Source organism: Neodiprion lecontei, chromosome 6 (assembly GCF_021901455.1).
Source record: "Neodiprion lecontei isolate iyNeoLeco1 chromosome 6, iyNeoLeco1.1, whole genome shotgun sequence".
Lineage (NCBI taxonomy): Eukaryota > Metazoa > Arthropoda > Insecta > Hymenoptera > Diprionidae > Neodiprion > Neodiprion lecontei.
The window spans coordinates 11,381,836-11,409,161 of record NC_060265.1 but is presented as its reverse complement, the minus strand read 5'-3'; the positions used below and the strand labels follow the sequence as shown (position 1 = coordinate 11,409,161).

The window sequence follows — 27,326 nt, the reverse complement described above, 5'->3', positions numbered from 1 at the left end:
TTATTCATTTTTAGTGAAGAATTTGCCACCAGAATTCTAATTGTGTGGAAAGAATGAAACAACCAGTAGATCCCACCGCTAGTGATTGAAATTCTTCAAAACAACTATAATGTATATTGATTGTGAGTTGGAAAATTGGAGAAACGCTAATTAATTACCGCCGATGAATGTAATTCCAAATTACGTTCGGTATTAGTATTTCACTGAACGTCGATAGAAACTCGCCCACGTTTCGTATGCAGTAGCAGCAGCAACGGCAAATACGCTGACTGGGAGTGATGGTTACGGTATGTTTTGGGCAGCCTGTCTCTCCCAGGAGGTTAGTGAACCAACCTGAGTCGACTTTAGAAATGGTCTGCTTGCGCAAACAGTTACTAATTGACACCTCCGCCGGACGACGGCCGTAAAATCCATCCTTCAAAACCAGGGTTAACAAATTTCTAACCTGCAGGTAACACCTCAAAGCCGGCTTTGTGGTGATCGGTCAATGAGAACTAGACGTAGGTGCATGATCGTCTACCGCGAATTCTGAGCAGCGGGTACTTTAATTTCGGAAAATTACTCTGGAACGATACCGAAAACACACGATCGAGACTTTCTGCTTACGGATAACGCAGACCGAATTATTTTTATTTCTAAACGTCAATGAACGCTCGTGACAGTTTCTTGTACGTTGACCTAGCTCGTAGCTGGTTTCTTTCCACAACTTTCCAGGCGCTTCCGAGGCTCGCGTTCAGCTTCGACTTCGAAGCTATCGAGTCGAGACGGTCCGTGAGTTTTCATTCATCGTTTAGTATATATATATATATGTATATATATATGAAAAGAAAAGACATCTCCGTAGAAGAGGGCACGTTTCAAGCTGTGAATCACTCAACTGTATCTGTATTTTTTTTTTTATACGGCCACAATTGCGCGGTTCAAGCAAACTATTGATACGATTTTTTCAAAATTGTTAAAATATCCAATTCTTAACCACGACTAACATTGAAGTTCCGGTCATTTGTCCGAACTAAACATTTCATTGTACCTTCAATTTTGGATTTATGTTCAGTTTTGCAGTTGCGATAAGGAAATAAAAACCTTGTAATTTCAATTTTGTTTCAATATAAAGTATCTATTTGAAAACTTTGAAATGTGAATTCTCTCAATGATAGTTGAGAACTGATTTTATAAAATAAGTTCAATTTGTTCAAGTAACAAAACGTTACATGCGTACACCTTAGTCGTAGGAGCTAGAATTATGCATGCTATTTATACCTTTAGATAAGAAACGTGTGGACTTGTTACAATCTTGGGCAATAAAAAAACAAAGTTAATTACAATTAGTTCAGGGTGATGCGTTTGCGCTGATTTAGATACAACCGTGAGTCACACGGGCAAAATGACCCGTCCTTGGACATGTTAAAAAATATTTTGATGAGTTTGTTTGCACGCACTGCACACAAAGTTACAATTTTTTGAAAAATCTTGAGATCGTCGCTTGAACACAGGTACGTTTCGACTATTTTTTAACCTAGACTCGCAGCTTCGAGCTAAAAGTGATATAATTTGATTATATAAGTTATGTTGAAGAATTAGTAAACTCGAGAAGATAAATTAGATAATCCATATCCGTAAAATTATTATGATGTCAAAGAGTTTAATTGATTTTTATACAGATTCTGGTAAGAGTCTATAACCTAAATAAAAGAAACTTGACATACTTTCGGTATGCGGCGCGTGATTTGTATAAGGTGCCACCTTACGTCGATGGCCTGCCATCAACTAATTAGCAATTACAGTAAGAAAATCGCGTATTTCGAAGCGCAATACCTTCAATAAGTAATTAACACGATCGTAAAGATTAAAACTCCCGTTTTACCGAATACACACGATATTATATTACAATTACTAATATGGCCTCTTACCGATCAATCGTTGACGTAAAATTTTACTTGCCTTACGCTTCTTCCTGATATCTAAATTCGCGTATCCGCAAGTCGATCAAAAACGTATCCGAACGAAAAACACATATCCGTACAACTTGTCTACCCGCAGCTAGACGTGATACATGGTATATAAAGTATTTCTGATATCAAATTACGTGAAAAGAAAGTGGAACATAAGACATATCGGTACATACGCACATATGCAAATAAGTTCCAACCGGGGATTCTGGTATAAATAAAATGAAAAATCCCGGGTTAAAAACAACTCTGTCAACCGAACGTATTTAAGGTAGTGCTCAGCTGGGAACACTTGTTACCTGCAATGAATCGGGTCACGCACGTCTACTCGATATTTTTACCTCTGTTTTCTCTCTCATTGACATCACGCCCCGGCGGGCTAATACTTTCATTGAAACAACAGGTTGATATCAAATTACGTAAACGTCACCTGTTTCCATGGTTTGTAGTCGTGTAGCCAATACACCCACACAGAGATTTCCGATTAGCTAACCGCAACCGTATTAACTGTACGAGTATCGTACGAAATATTTACTTTTACGTAACACTACGCTCAGTTTCTTCAGGGATTCGAAAATTCTCCAGCAATGGCGATACTCTCAACAAAAAAGAAAAAAAAAACGCGCAATGCTGGTCCGGGAATTGAATTTCTAACAGTCACTCAAAAGCACCATTGCAGTAAAGCTTCCCTCGATGTATATACAGTTACGATTTAATACACGAAGAAAGTATTCCGAGTGAAATTTTACCTCACAACACTTTCACCTGCTGGATAACGAAGGGAATTTTTCATTTTCGCAACCAACCGCTGGCACCAGTTCGATTTGTCGCATACTCAATGTATGGGATATTTTTCTAGCGAGTAAAAATATGCAAATCGGGTCTATCGGAGTCACTCGTTTCATTAAACTTGTAATGAGGTTCACACTTGTGCCAGAAACACAATTGGATAGTATGAACAGAAACTAACGAAGTCAGTGATGATTTATTGTTTTTTGACGGTTGAAAAAAATTAGAATAGGTAGCAATGAAACATTTCACTTTTATAATATCACAATAATTTAATAATAATAATAATAATAAACTTTATTTATTACAATTTTCTTTGTAAACAAGGGAGTAAGGAGAAGAGTAAAGCAGATTGGCAGTCGCAATAGAAACAGTAGTAGTGTGCAGGAATTTAAGATTCATACCGCAGTAACAAAATCTAGAAATAGTTTAAAAATTTGAAAAATGAATAACAAGAAAAAGGATTAAAAAAAATCATATCCCATAAGGTTTTCGAAATTGTTCAAGACTGTGAAACCTGGTTACGAATTTCGACTTGCTAAATGTTTAAAACAGTTCACGGATAAAGACGAAACAAAACCGGTAGCTTGACTTGCAAATATCTAGATAAAAATATGCCGAAGTGACAAAGTTTCATGTAAGCTATGTTCGGTAGCTGCGAATTTTATCGGTTTTCGACTAATTAGGGCTGCCAAGGAATTGAGTCAACTATTTTTTAGCGAATCGAAGATATATGTGTCAAGTCAACCGTCGAACATACGCTAACCACGGGTGTGCTAATGATTTTTGGAACGTCGTGTGATAATCGCAGCGGCATAACAGTGAAATCCGCGTCGATTTACATTCGTGAAGAAACACTGGAGCGCAAATATGAATCGTCTTTGCGTCGCTTATGCGTTGACTGAAATTAGCATTTCATTGGTTCTTGCAAGGTGTATTTGATGTCTGTCACCTCTGCTTGAATTTGGAAGTTCAGAGGACATACGCAGGTATTATTCAAGTTGACACGCCGTTGACTCTGAGCTCGTTTTTCCGTCATCGCCGAATTGTTCGGTGCAAATTTACATTTTTCTCAAGTTCTTGGTAAATCCGTATTGAAATTTCCACTGTTAACCATACGCAGTAGTTAAACAGTCGATACAATGCCCAAGGCCCTGACAAGCAAGCAGCTACGCGGGATGTTTGCTCAACCTTTCATCCAGTGTAAAACTTGGGAACGCGAAAGCGGAAGCTGCACGTGGTGAATATCCCGAGCAGCATCCTTCGTGGCGAGGCTTGACCGTCCTGGTCAGGGTGAAGGTCGCCCGGACTCGATCCTTCGCGGTAATCGAAGCGGGAACATTGTTCAGCGGGAATTTCAAACATCACCTTATACCCACTGCGATCATGGACATGGCATGAAAATTATTCAACGTGTGTAATTAAAGTAGGGTATAACGGTGTCGCCTCGTGAAGGACCTACCGAAGGTCCGTATATGTGTACATTTATATATATATATATATATGTATATGTATATACATATGTATGTATGTATGCATATGTACATGTATATATGTATACGTACAAAACGCACTTGATATTCAACAGGTAAGACTTATAATAACGCCCAAGTTATACACGTGTCATGCAGACATTACAGACAACTTGTACGACTTGCGCTCCGACTTATAATGGCCCAGTCACGACGGCGTCTCTACAATGCATATGCATGAAATACACATAATGCATGCGTCGATCTGTATCTCGTTTCACGCACAAGACGCACGACTTCTGTTACGTTCAAATATACTGTAGAAATTTAGTGAAAGACCGCAAGAATATTAAACGGTTGAGGCGGGGCCTGATGCGAAAGTCATCGCCGGTGTAATTACTATATGAGATTGATGTCATCCAATTTGGATTGAACATATCCCAACGGTCCAAGATATCGTTGGGATCTCATTTCATGGTTGTACGAGAAAAAATACTACTCCGGATGAGTCGTATTTAATCGTAAGAGTTTGTTTCGACATATTTCATCTTTGCATCGTATATAACTTCGTGTGAGAAAATAATGAGCCTGACTTTGCATTTTTTTTATGAACGATGAACCGAAAGCGATTTCTATCGTAATATTGCTCAGCCACGCCTAAAATTCTGCGTCTTAATGCGGGGATGTAAATTGGGTCGCGAAAGTGAAACGTCGACGATTTTTGAGGTTTTTGGATAATCAAGGTATCATCAGGCCAAGATCGCTCCGTGTAATAAACCTGTTTCGAATATCACGCAGGGGGATTTTGGAGGGCAAAAAACCGTTCGTTCTTTCCCATGTTTAATTTCGGGGCCATGCAACGCGGTACGTCCCATTATAAGTATCAAACATTGCATCGTCAGCAAAAAGTTTACATACGGTACAGCCAACGTAGGAATATTTTCGTGCTGCAAAAAGATTCGCAAGAGAGCGTGAAGAGCAAAAAGATGGGAAAACAGTTTCCGACTCGTTGGAACAATCGAGTGAGGTTCTAGAACGATTCAGCTGCAACTTGTAAACTGAGTCAAATCAGCCGCGAGATATTAGCTTCCACTCGGAACTAACGTTCCACTCATCTTACAGCTGTGTGCGTAGCAATGTAAAGAGATTTCTTTTCACTCTGTAGGAAGTGGGCCCAACACAATAAGTAGGCCTGTGATTTCGTTTCGTATTATATACACAAGTGTGAAGTTCTTTATAACGACTTTATGCTCACTTTACGGTCAATTTTAATTACCGTATAAACATAGGAACACGTTGTCACGGTGCGCTCAAAACTGTAATGAAAAAGAAATTCGAGCGAAGGAACGATACCTTGAAAGCAGAGTTGATACGGCATGGAATTCAGAGCTGAATCAAAATCCAATTCGAAATGTATCGCATTTCGGCGAGTATTAGTTGTGAAGAATCTGCCGGCTGGCTCGTCTCTAAAGCCAATGGAAGCAGTCAAGCAGAAATGTTAAGAGTTTCCGAAGCGACGATAATGTGCAAAATATAAAAGGTGCCTTTAATCTATCGGAGATAGATGTCTAGCATGCAAATTCCTGGGATTTGTTTAGCCGAAAAAACACCGTAGAGTGTAACGAAATATTCAAACATGTTAAATCGAGCGGTTCGTACTGAAATGAGGCACCGTACCGCCCGGACATAGTTCGCTGCAAAAAGGTATATTATTATAATCTCGTTGGTAGGAAAAACTAGTCATACAATAGTACGGATTCATAATCGAAAACCTTGAAAGCCTAGACATAGTTTTTACACGCGAATGGAATGAAACCTGCTGTTCCATGATGGTCTACCATCTTGATCTCACAACAGGTTCTATTTTGTCAAGAATTAGGTGGGATAGATTTTACTGGAAACTGTAAGGTTCATTTCCACTAATTTAATAATCACACAGTCGGATCAAGTCTTGGCAGTTTAGTGGTGAGGTAGCATAAAACTTGAAGCACTTTGTTGGTTTCCAATTGCCGAATTTCCTTATCCCAAAATGGACATACGAGGAAGTTTTACCGTTCTCCATTCGTAATTTGAATCACAAAATGATTGCTTGATAAAATGGGTCAAGAGACCCAATTGGTCGTTGAAAATTTTCACCCATTACCGTGTTTCCGCATATCAGTACAAGCCCACTTCGAGACTTTGTATCGCCTGCATCTGTAGAATTCCGATAACCAGTACCAAGCTTGATTCCTGAGGCTAGACCGGCGGGTCGAGTGGAGAGGAAAGGAAAGGAGGAATCTATATCCGTGGTTCTGGACCGGGACAGAACTCTCATGTAAGTCGGTCTTCGGCTTACGATTAACTCGATGTGTGTCCGTCCTGTCAGTCAGTCGTTAAGGAAGTCACCGACCTGCTGACACACTTGGCCCCCTGAAGGTACTACCAGCAGCCGGGCACATGGCACGCATTAGCGTCTTTCATTCTTTCTATAAACGTATGTGCCCGCACGCATCCCAGAGATAGAAGCAGGCAAAGTATATCACACTGCGTGCGCAATTTCAGGCGTCGATGATATTGCGATGGGGTTTATATATCGAAGTCCGTCAAGTCCGAGGCATATATGCGTATGTGGATGTGTGGATGCCAAGGCGGATCCCCATCCAGGGAGTTGCGAAGGCGATCACCAATCAATTACTTACGATTAGCCGCATGAGCAATCCGTTGACCGTTTCGTACCGATCACGTGGTCGGCATAGTTAGAACTATACTATTGGTGGGCAGCTATCACTGCATGTCCAACAAACTAACGCGAACGTGCCTCCGGTTGTTATGGCTCGGACGACCTCTTTATATACGGCTACATGGGATTCCGATTGTTTTCACTTCGTCGAAGTGCTCACGAAGTCGCGTTCGACTATCTTCGTAGGTCGCGAGTCCTGATCGCTAACGATAAGCAAGTAGTATTACTCGATGATTCATGTAAGACGTCTACAGATTTTTTACTTTCCATCTTAAGGAATAGTTATTCATCTTTTCACAGTTTCTATGGTGCGGAACACGAGCTTTCGTAAACTTCCGAGCCGTTTTGACTAAGGGGTATAATTGATTTCAGTTATAAAGATATTTTTATTAACTATTCTAAGGGATTCGGATTGAAATGGTTTTTTAATAGTCCCGATCGTGATAGTCTTTATGCTCGTTACTAAATAGTCCTTTTTAATTGAGGAAAGCTAACGTGTTTTCAGTCACCAAATCGACCCTGACAATGCATATATCTATTTCAAATGCACTTACCGTAATAAATTAATCAATTAAATTAGATCCATTGGGACGAATTTGAGTAATTTCCCATTAAACGATGATTAAAAACAAATACAAAACGAATAAAGAACATAACTGTGTCACGTGTAAGTTATCCTACATTTATTAGTCAGTTTTACTGTATTATGTATATTTTAGTCCCTGACTAATTGCATCGTATATATAACCTATTTCGACTATACTTTCCTGTTAATCTTGCCATACTTTGAATATTCAACAGTATCGGCACAAAATATTTACTTGTGCCATATATTTATTAGAGTTGGTGACAATGTTGTCGAAAATATCAAGTACCACGTTAAATAAATCAGCATAATTTACGTTAATTACAGCAAAAAGTTTATCCTTCGGTAATGATTTTTAGCGAATCTCCTAAAATAGCAGTTCCAATATAGTATGAAACTGGTATTTTAATACATAATTAGTTAGATTACTCATACATACTCTGTAGCTAATTAGAGCACGAGAAATTCAAGATTAGTATCAGTCGAGACATAACGCTTTTCTAAATTTAACCCAACTTTCGAGATTCGCGAGAAAAAAAGTGAACTCATATTTCTGTGGTTTTGGTCTTGCTGCAGCTAATTGTGTTCGAAAATTGGCTATCGACCGATTGAATAAAAAAAATATATAAGACAAAAAACGCTGTGGTATAAATATTTTTTGGGGAATTCTTTCTGCTCGTGTGACGTTTACGAACGGAATTGCAATTTTTTTTTTCTTTTTTTGTCCCAGTATTCGTAAGTATATAACGCAGAATGTTTGAAATGAAATGGAACGAGCGAAAAGTTGGGGCCGTGAGTTTTACACCGATCTTGCCGCGGGCAGTACGGGAAGCAGGTCGTGAAGTTTTTACTGGAAGGAAAGCCACCATGGAGGAGTCAATAAAGAATACTAAAGTCGCAGTTTACAGATGCTGTCTTACAGGTGTACACTGCGGTTTGACGAGCCCTTTTTGCTGTGATCATAGAAGTGTTCTTCCTTCGAATGTCAAAACTGCAATAACAGGCAATCGAATTCTCTAATTGTCTAACTTTATATTTTATGCAAATATAAGTAATTTGATCCAATTTTACATGTGAATGTTGCTAAAGAGTTTCATCTTACAATAAAACAAAAATCGACTTCATGAAAAATGTATTCGAGATTCTCGTAGTTTCACGTTCAATCGAAGCACAAACACATACCTATGTTGCTAAGGGAATGGCGAGAAAGGCAGGATGATGAATCTAGGCAATCCGGAACGATGAAGAGTTCTATAAATCGCGGCATACCGACAATATTTAATCGGATTGCGGGAGCTAAACGCTTGTGCTAAATCTCCAAGTGAATATAAGCTGTAACAATGATCAGAATGTCTGAAGACCTTTTCACGCGCCACAGCTATCCCACAGACTTGCGCAACGTATAATATAAACAAGTTTCGCCGGAAAAGGAAGTCGAAATGCCTCCGAACGTGTATCGAAAAAAACAAGATGAACGTATTAAGATTTGCTCCCAGGGTTTTAACGTCTTTGAGTTAAGCATTCGAGCCGCATAGTTCGTTAGATCGGAAATAGCGGATAAGTTGCGACCATCAATTGATCGAATCACAGTTGACTGCCTTCTGCCAATATGCGGTTCAACTACTTTCTGCAAAAATCCAATCCATTCTTCGACAATGTCCGTAGATATACGTGGAAGTTGAGATAAATAATAGAAAGGAGCCGCGACTTTTGACGTTAAAAAATCGTCGGGATCCTTCGGAAAAGTTTCATCGAGCAGTAGAGAGGAACAATTCACGCCAGGGTCGTGGTAAATCATTTCCACGTAATAGATAAGTAAAATCTTACGGTACAGATCAACAACCAATAATTATCGGAAATGAATCTGAGTATTCTTTATAGGTTTTTTAAACACCGATGTTGACCATCGCTGTAAAAATTTCATTTAGCTTTTTCTGGTAACCTATAAGTGATCCGGCTGCAGAGAATGTAACAAAGATTTTGAACTGAATTATAACCTTAAGCGATACATTTTCAGATTCAAATCTGTCCAAAAATATGACAAAAGTGTCTTTCTACAAATGGAAAATTTAGTTTGCAACGGGGTTAAAAAAAGCTCTGTTAGTCGGTTTGCGTGACTTTTATATCAATCTCAATGAAATAAGAACTCTTCGGACGAGGATGAAAATAAGGCCAATTATACGTTTCTCGTTATAATTGTGAGTTCAACTTCAAGTTCAAAGACACATTAAACCGAAGTTCACTGTAAAAATTAGCATACAAAAATCTTCAAGATCGTAATGAAGATTTGCTCTTTGAGAGATGCTACAGCAATTTTGTAGGAATGAATGTCAATGAGTTTTACGTAATTCCCGGTCCACTCGGAAATGCTTTCGTGGGAAAGCGTTACATCGGTATTATAATTCTTAGCGCCAATGTCATGCGATAAGTTTGTTCCGAGGCGAATAATTACAAGTTTAGTTATTATAGCTATATATAGAAAAAGTCGGAGTTTAATTTGCAACGTCAGTGACAATGCAATTCCCCGAAGTAATCTGCTCTCTCGGTTCAACGTTTTCTGATGAACTGAAAATCGATTTATGCTGCAGGTTTCTTGTTTCAAAGGCGGCAATAAATCACTAGCGCAGAATTAATGATTATACACGGAGAGCAAAATCTGAGAAAAATTACCCTGCTGTTACTAATCGTGATGTAAAAGACACCTATTGCAGTTTTTATTGATGCATGTTACAGAAATTATGGGTTTTTATGAAAAATATTACTACCTTGCTTAAAAACTATGTATTTCGGCAGCACCAAATTTAAATTGTGACGACGCATTTTTCTGATGAGGCACGGTAAAAACTGCATTTCGTGTCTTTTACATCACGATTATAGTAAAAGCAGGGTAATTTTTTTCAGATTTTTCTCTCCGTGTACGTTAGGCAAGAAGTAGGCAAAGATGAAAAGTTGCATTATTTGCGGAAAAATGAGAAATCTGTGTAACTTATAAAATATCATTAAAAAAATTAACTTCACATTGTTTCAAATCATTCGCCTTGCAGCATTTTCAGTCATTTTAAATCTCTAAATCGTAAGCGTGAATGCAAGGTGACGAGTACGTTTTAACTCGAGAAAACATTATACAATACTCCAGAACACAGAATCATTATTTGACAATTCGCACGCGGCATCGTCGCTTCAGGTTACTGGAAATACCGAAGCGAAGAACGTCGCACGAGCATGAATCGAACCGACCACGCGTGACGAAAAGATCTATAGAGCAAGGTACAGATCTGAAGAGTCTGATCTCAAAGCCGGTGTCAGCCAGGCGTATCGGAATCAAATCTCGCTTTAGAGGCCGCGAGTTTCCATCCAATTTATAAAATTTATTTGCAAAAGTTGTAAGCTGGGTAAAGTTTTCGTTCTCTTATATTTTGGGTTGTTATCTGGGAAATTATCTGTGAGCTGATAATCTCAAAGTGCTCAAGTGCTCACAAATGTTGTATCAATTTTGCGAGCAATTCTTTATTCGTACCAATTGAAATTAAATACACACTTGGGTTTGTTTTATAAAGCGATTATAATTTAAATGGTCAGTGTTTCGAAACGATATTGCAAGAGTGAAAAGTTCACGCGTTGAGGATTTTGAAAGTTGAGAATGTGGAAAAGCAAGGAGAAGTGACGAGCTCGCGAACGATAATTGGACTCGGAAACGGGTAATATGCGTCAGTCTGACATCCTCGACGTCTCTTTAAAAAAAAAGGGAAATTTACCATGTCACCAAAGTTGGTATCTATTTTCTCTCTCAGGCGAAAGTAACGAGTTCGTATCCCGATTGAAGGCAGTTCGGGTCTTAGAGCGAGTGAATTGCATCGTCAATGCCACGGCTGCATGCGGTATCCCATTGCAAATTAGGCATGTCGGAAAGAGCGATGATAGTTCGGGAACAATGACCCGATCGTTTTGCGGAAAGCGATTAATGCACCGCTCAGTCTTTGTAACACAAGCATAAAAAGTGGTTGCGATTCGACTGGATCGAATCGGATGGCCGAAAAAATGCAACGTCAATGACTCGGCATGAGTTCCGCAGCAGTCAATGTAATTAGCGAAAATTAAAGTGAATCTCTCTTTCACCGGTAGTGCGGGGCGCAAGAATAGTATATTGTGTAACATGGAGGTAAAAACGTTCTTTTCGGGCCGAGCGTAAGTTTGCAACATGAGTCGTAGATGAGCCAAAAACGAATATTGCAAATACGCGAGATGAAAAGGCCGTTATCTCCTCGTTGCATACGATTCGTTACATAACAAGAGTATATTACGCGTTTTTTCACGAAGCACGAAATTGAGGTTAGGGTCGCGTAATAACAGAATTGTTCGCGACGGCGCATGCGCGCGGTGTAGAAAAGACCACTTTTGACTCCTAGAACTTAAAATGGTCTTTTCAGTGCTCTGCGCATGCGCGTTCGCAGACTCACTATACCTTTGTACTTTGTATATACATGGAAAAGATACGTGTAATAACGGGTAAATTATACTCGCGTTATGTAAAATATCTTCGAAATAAGTACAGCGAGCGAGCACCAAGGAAATCAACGTCATCGTAAATTCGGTCAGTTGTATTTTTGTGTTTGTTTAATTCTACGTGGAACGCTAATGCAGCTTCGCTTTCATTTCCTGCACCGTTTCATATACTCGCGAGTCATGGCAGCGGGTATGGAAAAGTAGAAATAGATAAAACCGAGGCGCGAAGTATCGCGGCCGGCGCAATAATTCGTGCATAGTGTACAGCACACAATGCCAACTCCCTCCGACTTTCCATCTCTGCATCAAGATCTACTAGAGAATGATCCTGCAGGCTCTGCGGCCATAACCCAAGATGCCTTGCCGCCCGTGCAAGTGAGATGAGATTTCACTCGTAGCAATAAACTGTAAACAGCAAAAACAATCACCTCGCATTTCATACTTACAATTTGTGCGCCCGAACCTCGAGTGCTTAAATTTATTGTAAGCTGTGCGTGAAAACGTTCGCACGTAGACCCAACACAAATATTACAGAGTACCTGTGTGCTAACTCCTTATTCGAAATAACAAGCATGTTATGCCGGAATATGATTCCGCAAAGTACCTACGCTTATGTTTTACTTTGTTATTCCTTTCTACCGCGCGATGTATAACAATTCGTTGAATTAAAATGAACGCTTTTACCCGTCGATATTTCGCACGTTGTCTCGTATTGTCTCTACTCATCCGTGTATAATTAAATTTGTCGATGTACCTTATGACTTCCGCTTTGGCATGCGAGTTCATTGTCATCGATTAGTAGCAGGTGAAAGTTACGTTTTGACATGTCGAAGGAATAATTGTTTCTTTGCGCAATCTTTCACACTTGGTTGCTGATGGGAATTCGTTAAAATTCCATACGCACATGACATGTCTGTCATTTCTTTGCAACATTTGTCGGGTAGATACAGAAAATAGATTTCCGAAACTGTCTCGTTGCACAAGTCTGATCGTGAATTGCGGACTGAATGTCTCCGATGATTTGTAAAGCATAAAATATTTTATAGCATGGTAAAAAGTTTCACCATACACTGCTACCTGTGAGATGGTCTCATTTTCTACTGCGAAATTTGTAATTTTCCGTATGTCGCCGTCATGCTTTCCAACCGCCTTCGGTTTGCTGCATCATTATGACGTCGCAGCAAGGTCAAATGGAATTTTAAACTGCTCCGTCTTCTACGCAAACTTGGAAGACATGCTGTAAAATCTACAATCGGTAAATTCTAATTATGCTGTAGGACAAAGAAATGTTTAAAACTCTCGTTCAATCGGTCATTAAATTTTTTTACCTTCAAAAATGGAAATATCTCATCTATCATCTAAATCGGCGCGGACGTATTGAAAGAGCACGAAATTTTTGCAAAAGTTGAAGTGCAGGTAATCAAACGTATGTTTCAGGATTGAAAATAGAAAAGGGAATTATTTGATTTGTCTGTCTCAATTTCCGGTCAAATTACGTTCCACATATTTTTAAAAAACTACACAACAGGTGAAAGTTATATTACTAATCGCCTGGTCATTCTGCCTCTCGTTATGCACACACACGTGTGATTATATAAATGTTTATACGTATATTGTATACATATACTAAACTTACAAGAAAAGATGATCGTTAATCAAGAACTCCTCTCTCCTTTTTGTTCACTGTACAGTTCCACTTCCATTTTTTGACATTTTTAATACTGCAGGTTACAGTAATTTTCGTTCACCGTACTTCACCGTACTTTAGTTGTAGACGGGAATGGGAGAGAATAATTACAACTCGGAACTAATAGGCGTGCAGATGATCTTATAAGCTACATATAAGCAAACTACGTGTACAGCTTATAACCAAGATACTTATAGGTACAGCTTATTACATAAAATCGAATATTTTTAACAAGAGTGAGTATCCCTTGTGGAATTCTCCATAAACTCAGTATTTATCTTCGTCTCACTGTTTTTGGTGAACTTTAAATACCTGTAAAATTATACGTCAGCTTCGATAGTATCATCTATATCTGATGTACAATACAGGTATAACGACAAGGGAAAGTGCATTGATCACTAATCAGCTGAGAATCTGAAGCTAATCGCTTTCAGGTGTAGATAAATCATTATCGCATTGAATAGCTTCTACTGTTAATTTATCATTCGTGCTTGGAGGAAAAATGGGGAAGTAGAATTGTTATCATATGCAGGTACATTTGTTGTGAATTATGATCTGTAACTGCGATGGCAAATTTACTCTCGCGGCGAAGTTTTCAGAGCTAAAATCATTGATATCGTCTGTAAACTCAGCTGATGGAATGAATTATTTTTTTTATAACAATGAGACACTTGACCGTCAACTTCAAAAGTTAGAAAAAAAATATGGCTGCCGTTGACACACTTCAAATTCTGTTTCAGCTTATACACGATCATTTTCAGTACGTATTAATTATCGAGCACTATTTTACATTCATCTAAATGATAGGAAGAATTGTTTAGTCATGATTACACCTCAGACAAAAAAGCGTAAGAACTGAATATTAGGCATACGAATTTTACTCATGGTGCGTACACGTGTCATGCCTGCCTATATATGCTGTTTCTTAATTACTGTTCACCTGACAAGCGGTACGTGGTTAAAATAATTTCACATGTACCTACGTATGCAACAGCTTGAACTGTCGAATAAAACAGCACTCAGCAAATCAAATCATAAAAATAAAATTTTCTTTACAAATGGACACTTCTGTACTGTGGTAAGGGGAAAAAACAGGAATTTCGAGTATTTTTTGAATACTTTTCATTGGAAAATAAAAAGTTACAAAATTGCTCGCGCGACTTAGTAATTGTGGCACAATTGGTCAAAACTGTCCATACCATTTTTTTGTACTTCACGACGATTTCGGTTTTATTAGTTGGCGGATTTATTACTTTGGAATAGTAGCGCGTAGATAGAACAAAACAATAAGTTCACTTCCTTTAGGCATATAAGAAGCCAAAGCCAAACTTCAATACGCCAGACAAAATGAGAAAATTTATTTACGGATTAATTTCATCTGCATCTGTAAAATGGTGACAAGTTTGTGAGCCTTCGATTTCTGCAGTCAAACGCTTTATTATTTCCTTGTGAACAACAGTCGAAATGCATCTACTTGAATTTCGATATCACGAGCCCTTCCCTTTGGATCGGATAGACGGATTCGACAAGGCTTTTGCCCGATTTTCGACCTTGCTTTTCTGGTGCCTTTAACTATAGCATAACAGATTGATTTTTCACTCCGGCAACTTTTCGTGAAGGAACCGATGCAAAGATAGCTGGAACTTACATGCTAATCACAATTTGCACAGTAATCGATTCTTCGTCCTGACGCTGCGGTACTCAAAGTGAAACTGACTGCGAGTCATGCGCCATCTGTTTGACGAAACATTTCGCATTTTGTTCCTCTCGGGGAGAGCCTGTAACGATTTTCAAATACTCCAGACGGAAGAAGAAACCTTTGCTGCATATTACCACCTGTGTATAATCAAAAGTTTAATATTAAAAATTTCGGAGTTGACCGCAGTGATATGTTTGACAAGTGCAGTGAAAAATGGATTGTAGACCATTAGTCTAAATTTTAGGGGCTTTAAAGACATTTATGACAATGATGACATTTTTCAATATTCGAACATTTGCAAAATTTGCATACATTAATCACAATTCTTGAAATCTAACCGATTTCGATGTATATTTATTGAATGTATCTTTTCCCAATTATCAGGAGCAGTTATTTAACGGCCTTGAGGAATTTAGGTATTTGAATATATTCAACTTGCCTCCACAAACCAACCAAGGAACTAACTGCCAGTGCAGGCATGAATTTTTCGTCGAATGCTCACGGCTCTGATGCGAGACAGAATCCAAGGTGGTTTTTCTTTTCATTTGAGTTCCACTGATTGAAAAGAAAATGTTTGTTGGCAAACAATAAATACGCAGTGTTGAAGATTGATCGATTTCAATGATTAATTTTAGTTAAACCTGAATAACCAGTTAATTGTATCGCAGAATGGGTGACGTGTAAGTGCTTAAGTCCTGCCATACCGTGCGAAACAGAGTCCTGAATTTCTGAAGAGTCAAAAATAAAAGATAGGGCAAAAATTATTATAACAACTCATTAGGTCATTTAGATAAATTAGACGATGGGAAATCATGAATATATTGCCTGAGAAACTCAGTCAACGCGGTGTTGTGTGCGTACAGCAATAAGACGATTATAACTACAGAGTGCACAATAACCGCGTCGTCGTTAAACATAAACAGTTTGTTGCGCAGAGCGGTTGATTCAATTCAAAGGTTTTTCATTCGCCTTCAACAGTTTTCCCACCATTGCAAACTCGGGCAAATTCCAGCGGTGGGTGATTTGCAGAAACTGTCCTAATTAACATACCGGTTTTTTCCGATAACGATGATGCCGCGATGCGGTCGTAAATTTCATCGCGAGTGAATCTAGTAACTAGGCATGTATGTGCGTGTATATATTGCCTGCATGTGGATTCTCTTTCAATTTGACCGGTTGGAAATTCCTTGTCGCCACGAGCTGTGCAGCAGGAGGAGGGCACATAATTTCCGCCAGGCAGAAACCGAGTGAAGTTGGGCGGGTATCCGACGTGTATAATGCATGTATGTACACTTGGGGACAATGAATCTGAGACGGTTAATTTTTTACACTAGACAGTTACGTTGGCAACACAGAGAAACCTACAGCGCCACAGTCGGCCGAGCGCGAAACTAACTCAATCTCAATAAACATAGCATAACCCATGATCGTCGAATCAAACCTTAGAATACGTCTCAATCTAACAAGTCATTATACCGGCGGTATTCGAAGGTTAGATTCGATTGTGTTATGTTATGTTTGTTGAGATTGAATTTGTTTCGCGCTCGGCCGACTGTGGCGCTGTAGGTTTCTTTGTGTTGCCAACGTAACTGTCTAGTGTAAAAAATTAGCCGTCTCAGATTCATTGTCCCCCAGTGTACATACATATCTCTCTGCGCTTTTGAAAGCTTGCATTAAGCGAAAGTGTGCGTAGGTTTGATACTCTCTCGTTTCGAGTTCGCGACACGACGCGACGATACGATCCGCCGACTGCACCGGGCGTCCGGCGTCGGTAATTCAAGAATCTGCTTTATCATAGTACCAAACTGTAGTTTTAAAGCTGCGTGTGCAGCTTCGCAGTCCTTTTATCGCAGCTTCGAAAGGATTGGGAAGGCTGGTAGGCCAAAAACATCGATACTTTTTGTTCATTTTATTACGATGTGGTCGTACATTGAGTATTTGTCAAATTGTTACATTCGTAAGCCATGCAGAAACTATCTTTCTTTGGAAAATACGAAAATGTTAAACAATAGAATGTCGTTATTTCATTTCAAAACGTTTCAAAATTGTTAAAAATCGACTATATTCGTTCGATTTCATTCTACGATGGGTCTTTTTATTCAGAAGACTTTTCCCCAAATTAACTTGACGAATAAACAAAGTAATCCTAGAGGGAAATCGAACGAACCTGCTAGATTTTTAAACATTTTGAAGAGATTCGAAATAAAGCATCGATGTCTAAACTTTTTTTTATAATCCCATTATTTTCTATCTTCGTATTCTTTACAGAGCTCCATTATTTGGGAATATAATAATTTGATAAACACTCGATGTACGACTATCTTATAGTCAGATTATTAAGAAGTATCGATTTTTACTCAACCAGCCTCTTTAATCGTTACGATAATTACGTCACCCGTCTAGAAAAAAAATAGCGTTATAAACGGTACAATTGACTACGTATTCCTCGTGATTACTAACTCGGTGCTGTTTTAATATAAAATTGAAATTTTAAATGGAATAAAATTCAACCTAAATTCAAATTGGTAGTTTCGTTCTATTCAACCGAGTTTCGGGTCATTGTACAGTTTGTCACGACGAAATCTTGAAACGGTGATAATTGCTGAAACATTATGCACGTTTAAAAAATGCAGTCAATGTCAACCGGATTAACATTTTTTAGGAAATGTCCATTGTGGTCAAACTTTTTTAAGCAAGGTCAATTAGTTTTATTGAAATATTAACTAACAGAAGATTTTTGTACACGCGTGAATAGATTATAGATAGCGATGATTTATTTGGCATTTGGTACAACTGATTTTTCTTGTTCGTATAAAAAATCATTTTACATCGTCAATGGTGTGGGAAAGAATTTTACAAATCTGTATCAGTTAAACAGCAGAGTTTCTATTCACGAACAGAATGAGCAATATCACGTGGTCAAATGTAAAAAACGAACGTAGAAACGAACAGTAAGCAATAGATTGAACGAAATATATGATTTCTCTCAAGTGCTTGATAACTCAACATTGATACCACGAAATCGAAATTATATGTAATACGTTTCTACTATGTTAAGGGGACATTTCTGGAATCATAATTTAACTTTATTTCCAGCATTTGCATTTTACAAGTCTGTATTACACACATAGGCATAGGTATATAACATATGCGGACGCACTTTTTTGTGTATCTGTTTTATGCTTCTCTGTTGATAGAATATGCTTAGCCAAAACATCCGTTATTAAATTCGACGGAGAGATTGTTGATCATTTTCTAAACGTAATTAAGGTCAAAATTTACGTATCATACGGACTCGATTTACGAGAGATCTTAGTTTCCGCGTAATGAATGGAATACAACTATAGATGCATATACGAAAGAGACGGTACATCGGTCTCAGGATATAATAAATAAATGTGTAAATAACGAGGCTACATGTATGTCTGAAACGACTTTGTGTCATAGAAAAAAAAAAAAACAAAAACAAAAGACACGACAAATTTCGTGGTTTCGTCAGCATCACGAGGCGTAGAATGCAGGTTGAAAATATCGTCGGCCGCCTCTTACATGTATGTAAATCTGACCTGATAATATCAATTTCCATCATTTATACCACAGGGGCAGCAGCGGCTCGGCCAGCACTTCCAGCAGCGGAACCGGAACTGGAACAGGTTCCGGGGGGCGAGTCGCAGTGGTTGGCGTCACGAGAAGCGTCCGTCTCAGAAAACGCGGTTCTTCAGGTTTCGGATTTTCACTGCGTGGTGGCCGGGAACATGCCGCAGGATTTTACGTCAGCGAAGTGCAGCCTGGCGGTGAAGCACACAGAAATGGCCTCAGGGTGAGAAAATGATTCAAATTCCTTGAAGAGAAGCTCGTAATAAGACTTCAGAAATTGCTTTAAGGAGGTTGGTTGGCCGAAAATCAATAATTTTCACTATTTTCATTACGATATAATCGTACATTGGCGTCTAATCGAACCATTATATTCGTAAGCTGCGAAGAATATGTTTGAAAGTACTGAAAAACAGAAAACAATGGAATTATAAAGATGACCTTAGATAACGATACTTCATTTCGAATCGTCTCAAGATGGTCGACAATATAACAGATTCGTTTCATTTAACTCTACGATATGGCCCATTTTATTCAGATCAAGTCGTATTTTCTACAAATCTACTTAAACAGATTTTGTTTTTTTTCCGTAGTCAATTCAATATTGCCAACTGTTGATTATGACCAACAATTTATATATTTAAATATGGTAACGTGATAAAAGAACTCAAATTTCAGGGACTATATAGGAAATCACATTTAGAATCAAGTGAGTCTGCATTGTTGAGTAAAATCGAATGAACGTACTACGTTTTTCGTTATTTTGAATCGATTTGAATCGCATTGACACCCAAGCTATCGTTTTTAACTAATTCTAGAACTTCCTCTTTTCGTATTTTAAAAGAAATCTTCGTAGCTTACGAGTATAATATTTTAATGAACGCTTAATGTATGACTATCTTATAATAAAATTACCAAACATGATCGATTCCTGGTGAACCAACCTCTTCAAGGTTTCATTTATTTCGCGAACTGATTATTCATGTGAAATATATCATTCAAAATTGTTAAATAGAAATTACAGAAAGCCAAAATCGATTTACACATTGCTGATCACTAATTATGTCGGATCACAAAATTGTGTACATTTGATAATTAACTTTTTTTGGCGCCTGTAATCTTACCCACATTCAGATTATTATAATACCTACCATCGTTGTTTTTTTTTTCTTTTTTTGTAATTTATCTAAATATTGGCGATCTGTGCTGTGCTCCAAGAAACTTCGTCCATCCTTAATTATACTTGTAAAGAGATGCAATTTAAAATCAGACTAACGTAATGAGGGGAAAATTTTTGTACAAGAGTTCCAAATTTTCAAGTTTTTACTTGCACATCGAATACGGGTTATCCAATCCTGACATCCTCAATCCACGGTAAAAATGATGACGGTAACCAAATACCTTAAGTTTAAGCCTTCTCGTTTTACCGCCTCTCTAAATATTGAGTCTGTAGATTGCACGGAACTGGAGACCTTTGGTACGTCAAATTTCTAAGAAGGTCGCAATTTTCCACCTATTACTCATAGAGTTAACGCGCACTGTTCAGTGAAGTTTGAAAAATGTTTGAAATATCGGGGCAGCCATGTTGTGATCACTTATTCAATTGGAAAAGATTCAATCTATCGACCGAACGTTACTGAGCATCAATTACCGACTAGGAACGAGTTTCAGAACGATTGAATTTTTATAATTCATGTTATGTCCAGTTTTTGATCTTGGCCTCGAGGTGAGCTTAATGTGGTCAAACCTTTAGCCGAGAGTGACGATATAATTTTTCTTCTCCTCCTCTTTTCCCCAATGGAACAACCAAGTACAATAACAGGAGCTGTAATTTTAGTCAGAACGCTGCTGCGAAGTAAGATTACTGTTCTGTGTAAGTGGCTAGGCTTCAGCCATCCGGAAGTTGCCTTTCGGTGTTACGTATACGAGTTTGCTTTCAAAGGATGACGCGCGCCTATCTACTTATAATTGCTTAGTGGAACCGGGTTTGTTCTCAGGTTGGTGACCAGATAATAAGAGTGAACGGATACCCGGTGGAAGATGCTGTCCATCAGGAGGTCGCGCTTCTCGCCCGAACACAGCAGGTTCTAGTACTGAAAATTAGAAGTGAGTATACAATCTATCGCAGTTGAAAGTTTCTATTTCTTTGGAACGGAAAATCATAGTTCTCTTCTTCGCACGAATATCTGCAGTCAAAGATGAAATTATTCGCGTCGTGGACGTGCGTATATTATATCTGTTATTAAACCTATCTTGACAATGGATATTACATCGTACGTAATTCTATTCCGCTTTCTAATTCGTTCTCATCTTCATTTTTGTTATTTCTATATTTTACAGGCGTTGGGATGATACCAGTCAAAGAGTGAGTAACTTTTAACGTTACAATCGTACTACGAAAAATTTGAGACTCACACTATTGCATCAAACCTTATCAAATACTTGCCTGAAATTTATCAGGTATGAATTTTCTCGGTTAACACGATTTTGGCAAAAATATCTTCTTTGAAAATTTTCATTTTTTTTTCTTTAGTAACAGTAGGATAATTTCACAACAGAATTTTTCGCCGAAATTTGTAACGGATTGTTTATTTTTTGATAGTCATTATTTTAGCAATTTTTCTGACATCAAGTAAGTGAAATAGTTTCGTGTTGTTTTCTCGAAATGCAAAGTTTAAGAAGAAAAATATCTTCAAAGACTTTGGAAAATATCTGCATCGGTAGTTTTCATGGCAAACTAACTTAATTGCTACGATTTTTCATGAATGGTGGAATTTTTTCATGGATACACCAATGTCTTCGTGACAATGAATTTCCAAATTTTTTTCTCAAAACGGAAATGCAATATTTTGATTCAAACGGACGAAGAAAGCGATTGTGCAATTAAAATTCATTCCCAATATTTTTACAATCTTAATCTCCGTTAATTTTTTTTCGAATAATTATTTCAAAATTGGAGATAAATACGCAAAAAAAAAAAAACGGTTACTGGGTTTCGCCTTGAATTGCTTTTCTTTTTGATCGTGATTAATTGTATTTCGATTGCTTTCTAAAAAAAAAAAAAACAATTCTCCAACAAAATTTAAAAAACGTTTGCTGATTAATTTTTATTCGAAGAAATTTTTACCCATTTCTGTCACTCGACTCGATAATAGTTTAGATTTAACACCACTTTAAAGGAAGTGAAACAGAAGTTCATCGAAATTCGAAACTGAAGTACTGTCAAAAATGATCCAAGAATTCTGTAAATTCTGACAATTTCTTCTGGGAAAAAAAAAAATTCTTCAAGAACGGTTAACTTGTCAAACTCTTCTGACAAATTTTTTTACCATGTACGATATTTTTCACGTCACTTCACACGAGCCGCGAATTTATTTTCACCTACACAATCAGCCGTGCCTACTTCTTCTTGATCGTAAAATGAATTTAAAAACTGTTCAATGTAGCAATCCGAACGACCCAGTCACGTGGCACATGGTACAACAGCAATGCGAGAACGGTTCGACCATCCTTCCGCTGAGCACAGAGATTCGAGTACGAGTCCTGGTGGGATCCAAGGGCCGTCTCGGATGCGGTGTTTGCAGAGGACCCAACCCCGGCCTCACGGTCCAGGTAACGTGAAGTGCAAAGTAATAAACTACTAGGTATTGCTAATCGCGAAAGTTTATTGATTACACTTATATAGTTATACGTATAGGGGGATCAGTTTTCTTATTTTTTCATTGTCCATAATTTTTCGAATCATTCGTCAAGGATAGTAATTTGACAATCGTATTTAGTGAATAAAGCGGTGAGTAAATCGAATCAGATTCGACGTGTAGAATGCATTCTGAAGAAATGATCAATTACGACACACCGAACAGGTCTCTCGTCAAACAAAATGCATTTCTCCTGTAGGCGATGAGGGGAATTTTTTAAACAGTCTATGATGGGAATTTTCGAATTTCGTAATACTGCTTACGCATTTGGTGATTCAAAGTATACGGAAATCGAATGGTCGTATTTTGTATGTGCAATTTCAGTACTGAGAAGTGATTTTACGAATTGAATTCGTGAGAATTTTCTTACTTGTTATTCAAACATGAATCATATCGTGGAGTGTTATAATAAATATAAGGTATTTCCTCTGATGACTGGTTCAAATTTACAAATCAATTAACTCGTGTCTCGGATTCGTATAAAATTTTTAATATATGTAATGTACTACATAATATTTTAGACATAAGCAGAATGTAAAAGAAAATCGTTCTTTAGCGATACTAATTCTACAAAAAAAAATCATAAAATGCATATATTTACGAATACAGCCTTATTGCACACGTGAAGCAGTTCTCAGTAAATTCAGTCGATCTTTTTTTTAAATCCATTTCCTGAAAACTACATTTTTTGCACTTCAACTGCGATTGATCAAGAATGAGGCTAAATCTGGATACGAAATTTTGCACTAAAAATATTATATCGGAGATCCTTCTGTAAAAAATAGTCGAATCTGACCTTAACACAAAATGTAAAAACCTCATTTCAATTTGTTCTCCATTTTGTTGAATGAAAGAAAAAAAATCCTGAAGCCTGATGCCAATAGTATAAAATATGAAGTTCTATCATTTTCATGTCTGGTCAAACTCATTTTTCACATGTCCAATAATTTTGATCAGCAGTACAAGTAATGCCAGCCACGTTTGTTGCAGCTTTGTTATTTCTCTGTAAATAAATTATTATGTTTCAATTAAGGATTGCACTTTGTCCCGGTTGCTTCACGAATAAAATTCATGCTGTTTCTGAAGTATGTAAATTAGTTACCGATTTCAGTGACCAGTGATCATTTTTTTTTATTGCAATGCCGTATCTATATCGAACAGTTTATAACCCTAATGTCCACGTAGAAAAAAATCAGCCAAAACTACAAGTTTTCCGAAAACACGTTTTCAACTTCCCACTTCTCGACTTTTGGATGCCAACAACAATGGAATTAATTTTTTGTGAAACACATTTTCAGGGGTTATACGCAGCCCGAAAAAAGCTATTTTTCAAAGACTTTTCATGAAGAGACATTTCTTATTTATTATATAATATAATTTATTAATACAAAAATTTATACACATACTGGGGTAATATTGAAGTTCATTTCGATATTTTTTATTTGTAAAAATAATGATATTTACAGCTGCTATAGCCGATCTCCGGAAGCACCTCTAAGAAAAGATGTCTTGCGGTGAGCAAGATATGAAAACAAATGAAAAAACGAAAAAGATTTAGTTAATATAAGTTATTGTACGGTCTTTAGTCGAAGGAATAAGCAAACACTAATTTTTAACAGAACGGCGGCTCCTCAAAACAAAAATTCGATTTTCCTTAAAAAATTTCACCTTAATTTGTTTATAAATTGGAAAATATTTATAGGTGAGAAAAATCCTTCGATCAAGGACTGAAAAATGTATTCATAAAGATTGTGTAAGAATTTGAGACTGATTGGTTCAGCTGTTTCCAAGAGATCTTGCTCACCGACTTTGGAAACATAGTTTAGAAAACGCGTTCAAATTTTCAAAGGCACTGTAAAACGCTTTAGGGCGTCTTTGCAAATGTGCGAGTAAGTTTAAGAATATTTGTCGGATCACCATGAAATCGTCTGTGTATATACTTGAATATATATGTGTATTACGAAAATGAATTTAAAAAAAAAAATGGATATTTCAAAAATCCTATCTGCGTATAACCCCTTACGAACGAATGAAAGGATTTTTATTGATTTCAATAAATCGCAATAAATGCAGTTCTTTCCGACTTAAGACTGGCTAAATTTTGTGAACAATGCCCGAGTTGTTTGCAAAAATGTGAATTCCTGTCCGACAAGAACTCGGAAAAGAATAAACCGATGTCGGTATTTCCGTCATTTAGCTTTTATAGAATTGATCGAATGGTAAACAAAGTTGGTGGATCTTCCTTTTTTTTTTTTCATTGTGAAAGCAATAATCTCAAAGTACGAAGCATTTTCAGAACAACTTGTTATATTCTCAAATTAGGATTGTCAGAAATTCGTAAACAGTAATTATAACATCAGGAAGTTAATAGTTTGAATATTCAACTCCTTCAAAATGCTTCTGCAGCACGGTGATGTTTGTTTTATTAACGTCCCGTTAAGTTACTACGTCAAGTACTTAATACTTTGTACTCGTAAGAATTCATATCCCAGCCAGAAAGGGGGACAGATAACTTCGCGGACTGATACTGTCAAGTTGGTCGACTTGTTGCCTGTTTTACTCGACGATTATCCAACATTCGTAATCTTTTCCAAATTTCTCATATTCTCCACGATTGCACAGGGCACGAGAGAAGGGGGCGCCGCAAGAGCGGCGGGTCTGAGGCCCGGCGATGTGATAGTAAAGTGCAACGGACACCGTCTCACGGACGTGCCCTTCGAGAAGGCCGTCGAAGTTATGCGGGGCTCCGGAGTCCTGGACCTCGTCGTTAATCGTCCGACCTACTTCACGCCGGACCCGGGAGAAGCGATTTTCCGGGGATCGAACGGCTACGATTCCGGCAACTCCAGTCTCCTCGAATCCAGTTCTTTGCCACCGGCTTTGCAGGGGCCGCCGCCGCCGCAAGCGCCGATCCCGGGTCGCCACGTCTATCCGCAGAACCAGGGACCCTGCACGAGGAATCCAACGCGACCCAGGACCGGCTCCAGGGAAGTTCAGTGGGCGGATATCGACGGCAAGGGGTATGGATTTATGGAAGAATTAACTTTACCTTGATTAGTCGTTCCCTCGGGCATACAAAGGCGTTTTCAGGCGCGCGGCACAGCCGCGAAGATCCGTCGTTTCGAAAAACCTCGCTTCGAAACGAGTTTAACTTTTCATCTAAGAGGCATATTTTATCACTTGTCTTGAAATCGTTGTTGTTTTTTGCCAACGCGTTTCTCACGTATCGTTCCATGTGTTTACAGCGTAGGGAAACAATTTTTATGCTGAATTTTAGCGCGTATTTCGATCGATTCAGAAAAATTTAAATGAAGAATCCGGCAACATTTGCCCTGAAATTAAAGACTACCCTATTAACAGATTTTTATGACATTTTTTTCAATTCCATCTTTCATATCATTCACTTTGAGGGGCGTCCATTAAGCACGTGATCCATTCTTAACCCATATTCAAGCCCCCTTCCCCCCTCGTGACCGCCCCTTAGGTTTTGACGGACCCTTTCTCCCCCTGCTCGTTATCGCGTAGATTTTTTTTCTATCAATTCGGCAAATTCATGAGTCGGATTGGTACATCATGGAGCGTATTAATATATACTCTGTCCATAATTTACCTGCCGAAAACGATAAACTTTATTGAAACCAAAACTAAAATTTAACTCAAATTTAACTCAAATCCACTCGATATTTATTGGAAAATCTAGCTTCACCGGTTTGGATGAATACTGGACAGTGATTCGCGATCAGACAGAATTTTTTGTGTCGTAGGCATTTTTGAATACCAATTTAAATAAGTTCTTATTTTCGCTTTTACAAGGCATCACATTTTTGTGTATTTTAATGAATTCGAAACTGTTCTTAACCGGGTGTTTTAAATCAGAATGCTCGCTGAGTTTACTACGGCATTCTTAAGCGTGGAATTGGTGTAGAAGCTACTTGAAGACCGCGGAATGAAATTTCTCGAACGGTACCTTAGGCAAATTTATTAATACAGGCATCAAACCGTTGGAAATTCTCTACGGTAGAGCGTCACGCAACACGTGTAGCAATCAACTCAATGAAGCCAATTTTCACAATATTAACGTGTAGAAAAATGCCGCGCGGTGCACTTTCCTGCACTTATCCCTCTTTAAAACTCTTTCTCTTATTACTTATGTTTTCTTTCGGAATAACTGCAACGCATAGTAGACGGATGCACGTAAGAATGTTGAAAAAAAAAAAAAAACACCTTTGCTGGCAATCGATTTTGGTTTCGAGACGCATAAGCATAAGCATCGACGGAATAATAAATTTCCTACAGGATGTTGGCCAAGAATTATTCGGTATTAGTTACTAGACGGTGATCTGGTCTCCGGGCTCGAAGAATATCGCATAGCTTAGATCAAGACATCAGGAAATTTGTTTATTTGTATTTTCGAGACGAGCGACTCGAGGCCAGCGAACTTTTCGATAGATATTACCTTGTCGAGTCTTACGATCCCCAGAGTTCAAGAACCACGTCCTCCTCCTTAGCCTCTCTTACCCGGAGACGTGGGACTGGCCGATGTGAAAGCGCCCTTAGGCCATTCGTGGTCGAAATTATCCTTAACGTATCGAGTACAGTCTCGTTCGTATCTAATAATAAAAGGCTT

At 38.1% G+C, this 27,326-nt stretch overlaps 1 protein-coding gene and 1 long non-coding RNA gene across 3 annotated transcripts in view; one reads left to right on the top strand and one right to left on the bottom strand.

Annotated features, from left to right (window-relative positions):
* LOC107225144 overlaps positions 1–27,326 on the top strand; it is a 54,410-nt gene that overhangs the window by 12,949 nt on the left and 14,135 nt on the right. For both annotated transcript variants that reach the window (XM_046742847.1, XM_015665498.2), the window contains 5 exons: positions 19,008–19,227; positions 20,999–21,107; positions 21,342–21,366; positions 22,448–22,613; positions 25,322–25,719. In XM_046742847.1, coding sequence (XP_046598803.1) covers positions 19,008–19,227; positions 20,999–21,107; positions 21,342–21,366; positions 22,448–22,613; positions 25,322–25,719 — 918 coding nt within the window. The remainder of the gene's footprint in view (positions 1–19,007; positions 19,228–20,998; positions 21,108–21,341; positions 21,367–22,447; positions 22,614–25,321; positions 25,720–27,326) is intronic.
* LOC124294988 lies at positions 14,814–15,540 on the bottom strand. The gene is made up of 2 exons (XR_006904891.1): positions 15,357–15,540; positions 14,814–15,280 (listed from the first exon to the last, which is right to left on the bottom strand). It is a non-coding gene; the product is annotated as an uncharacterized LOC124294988 (long non-coding RNA).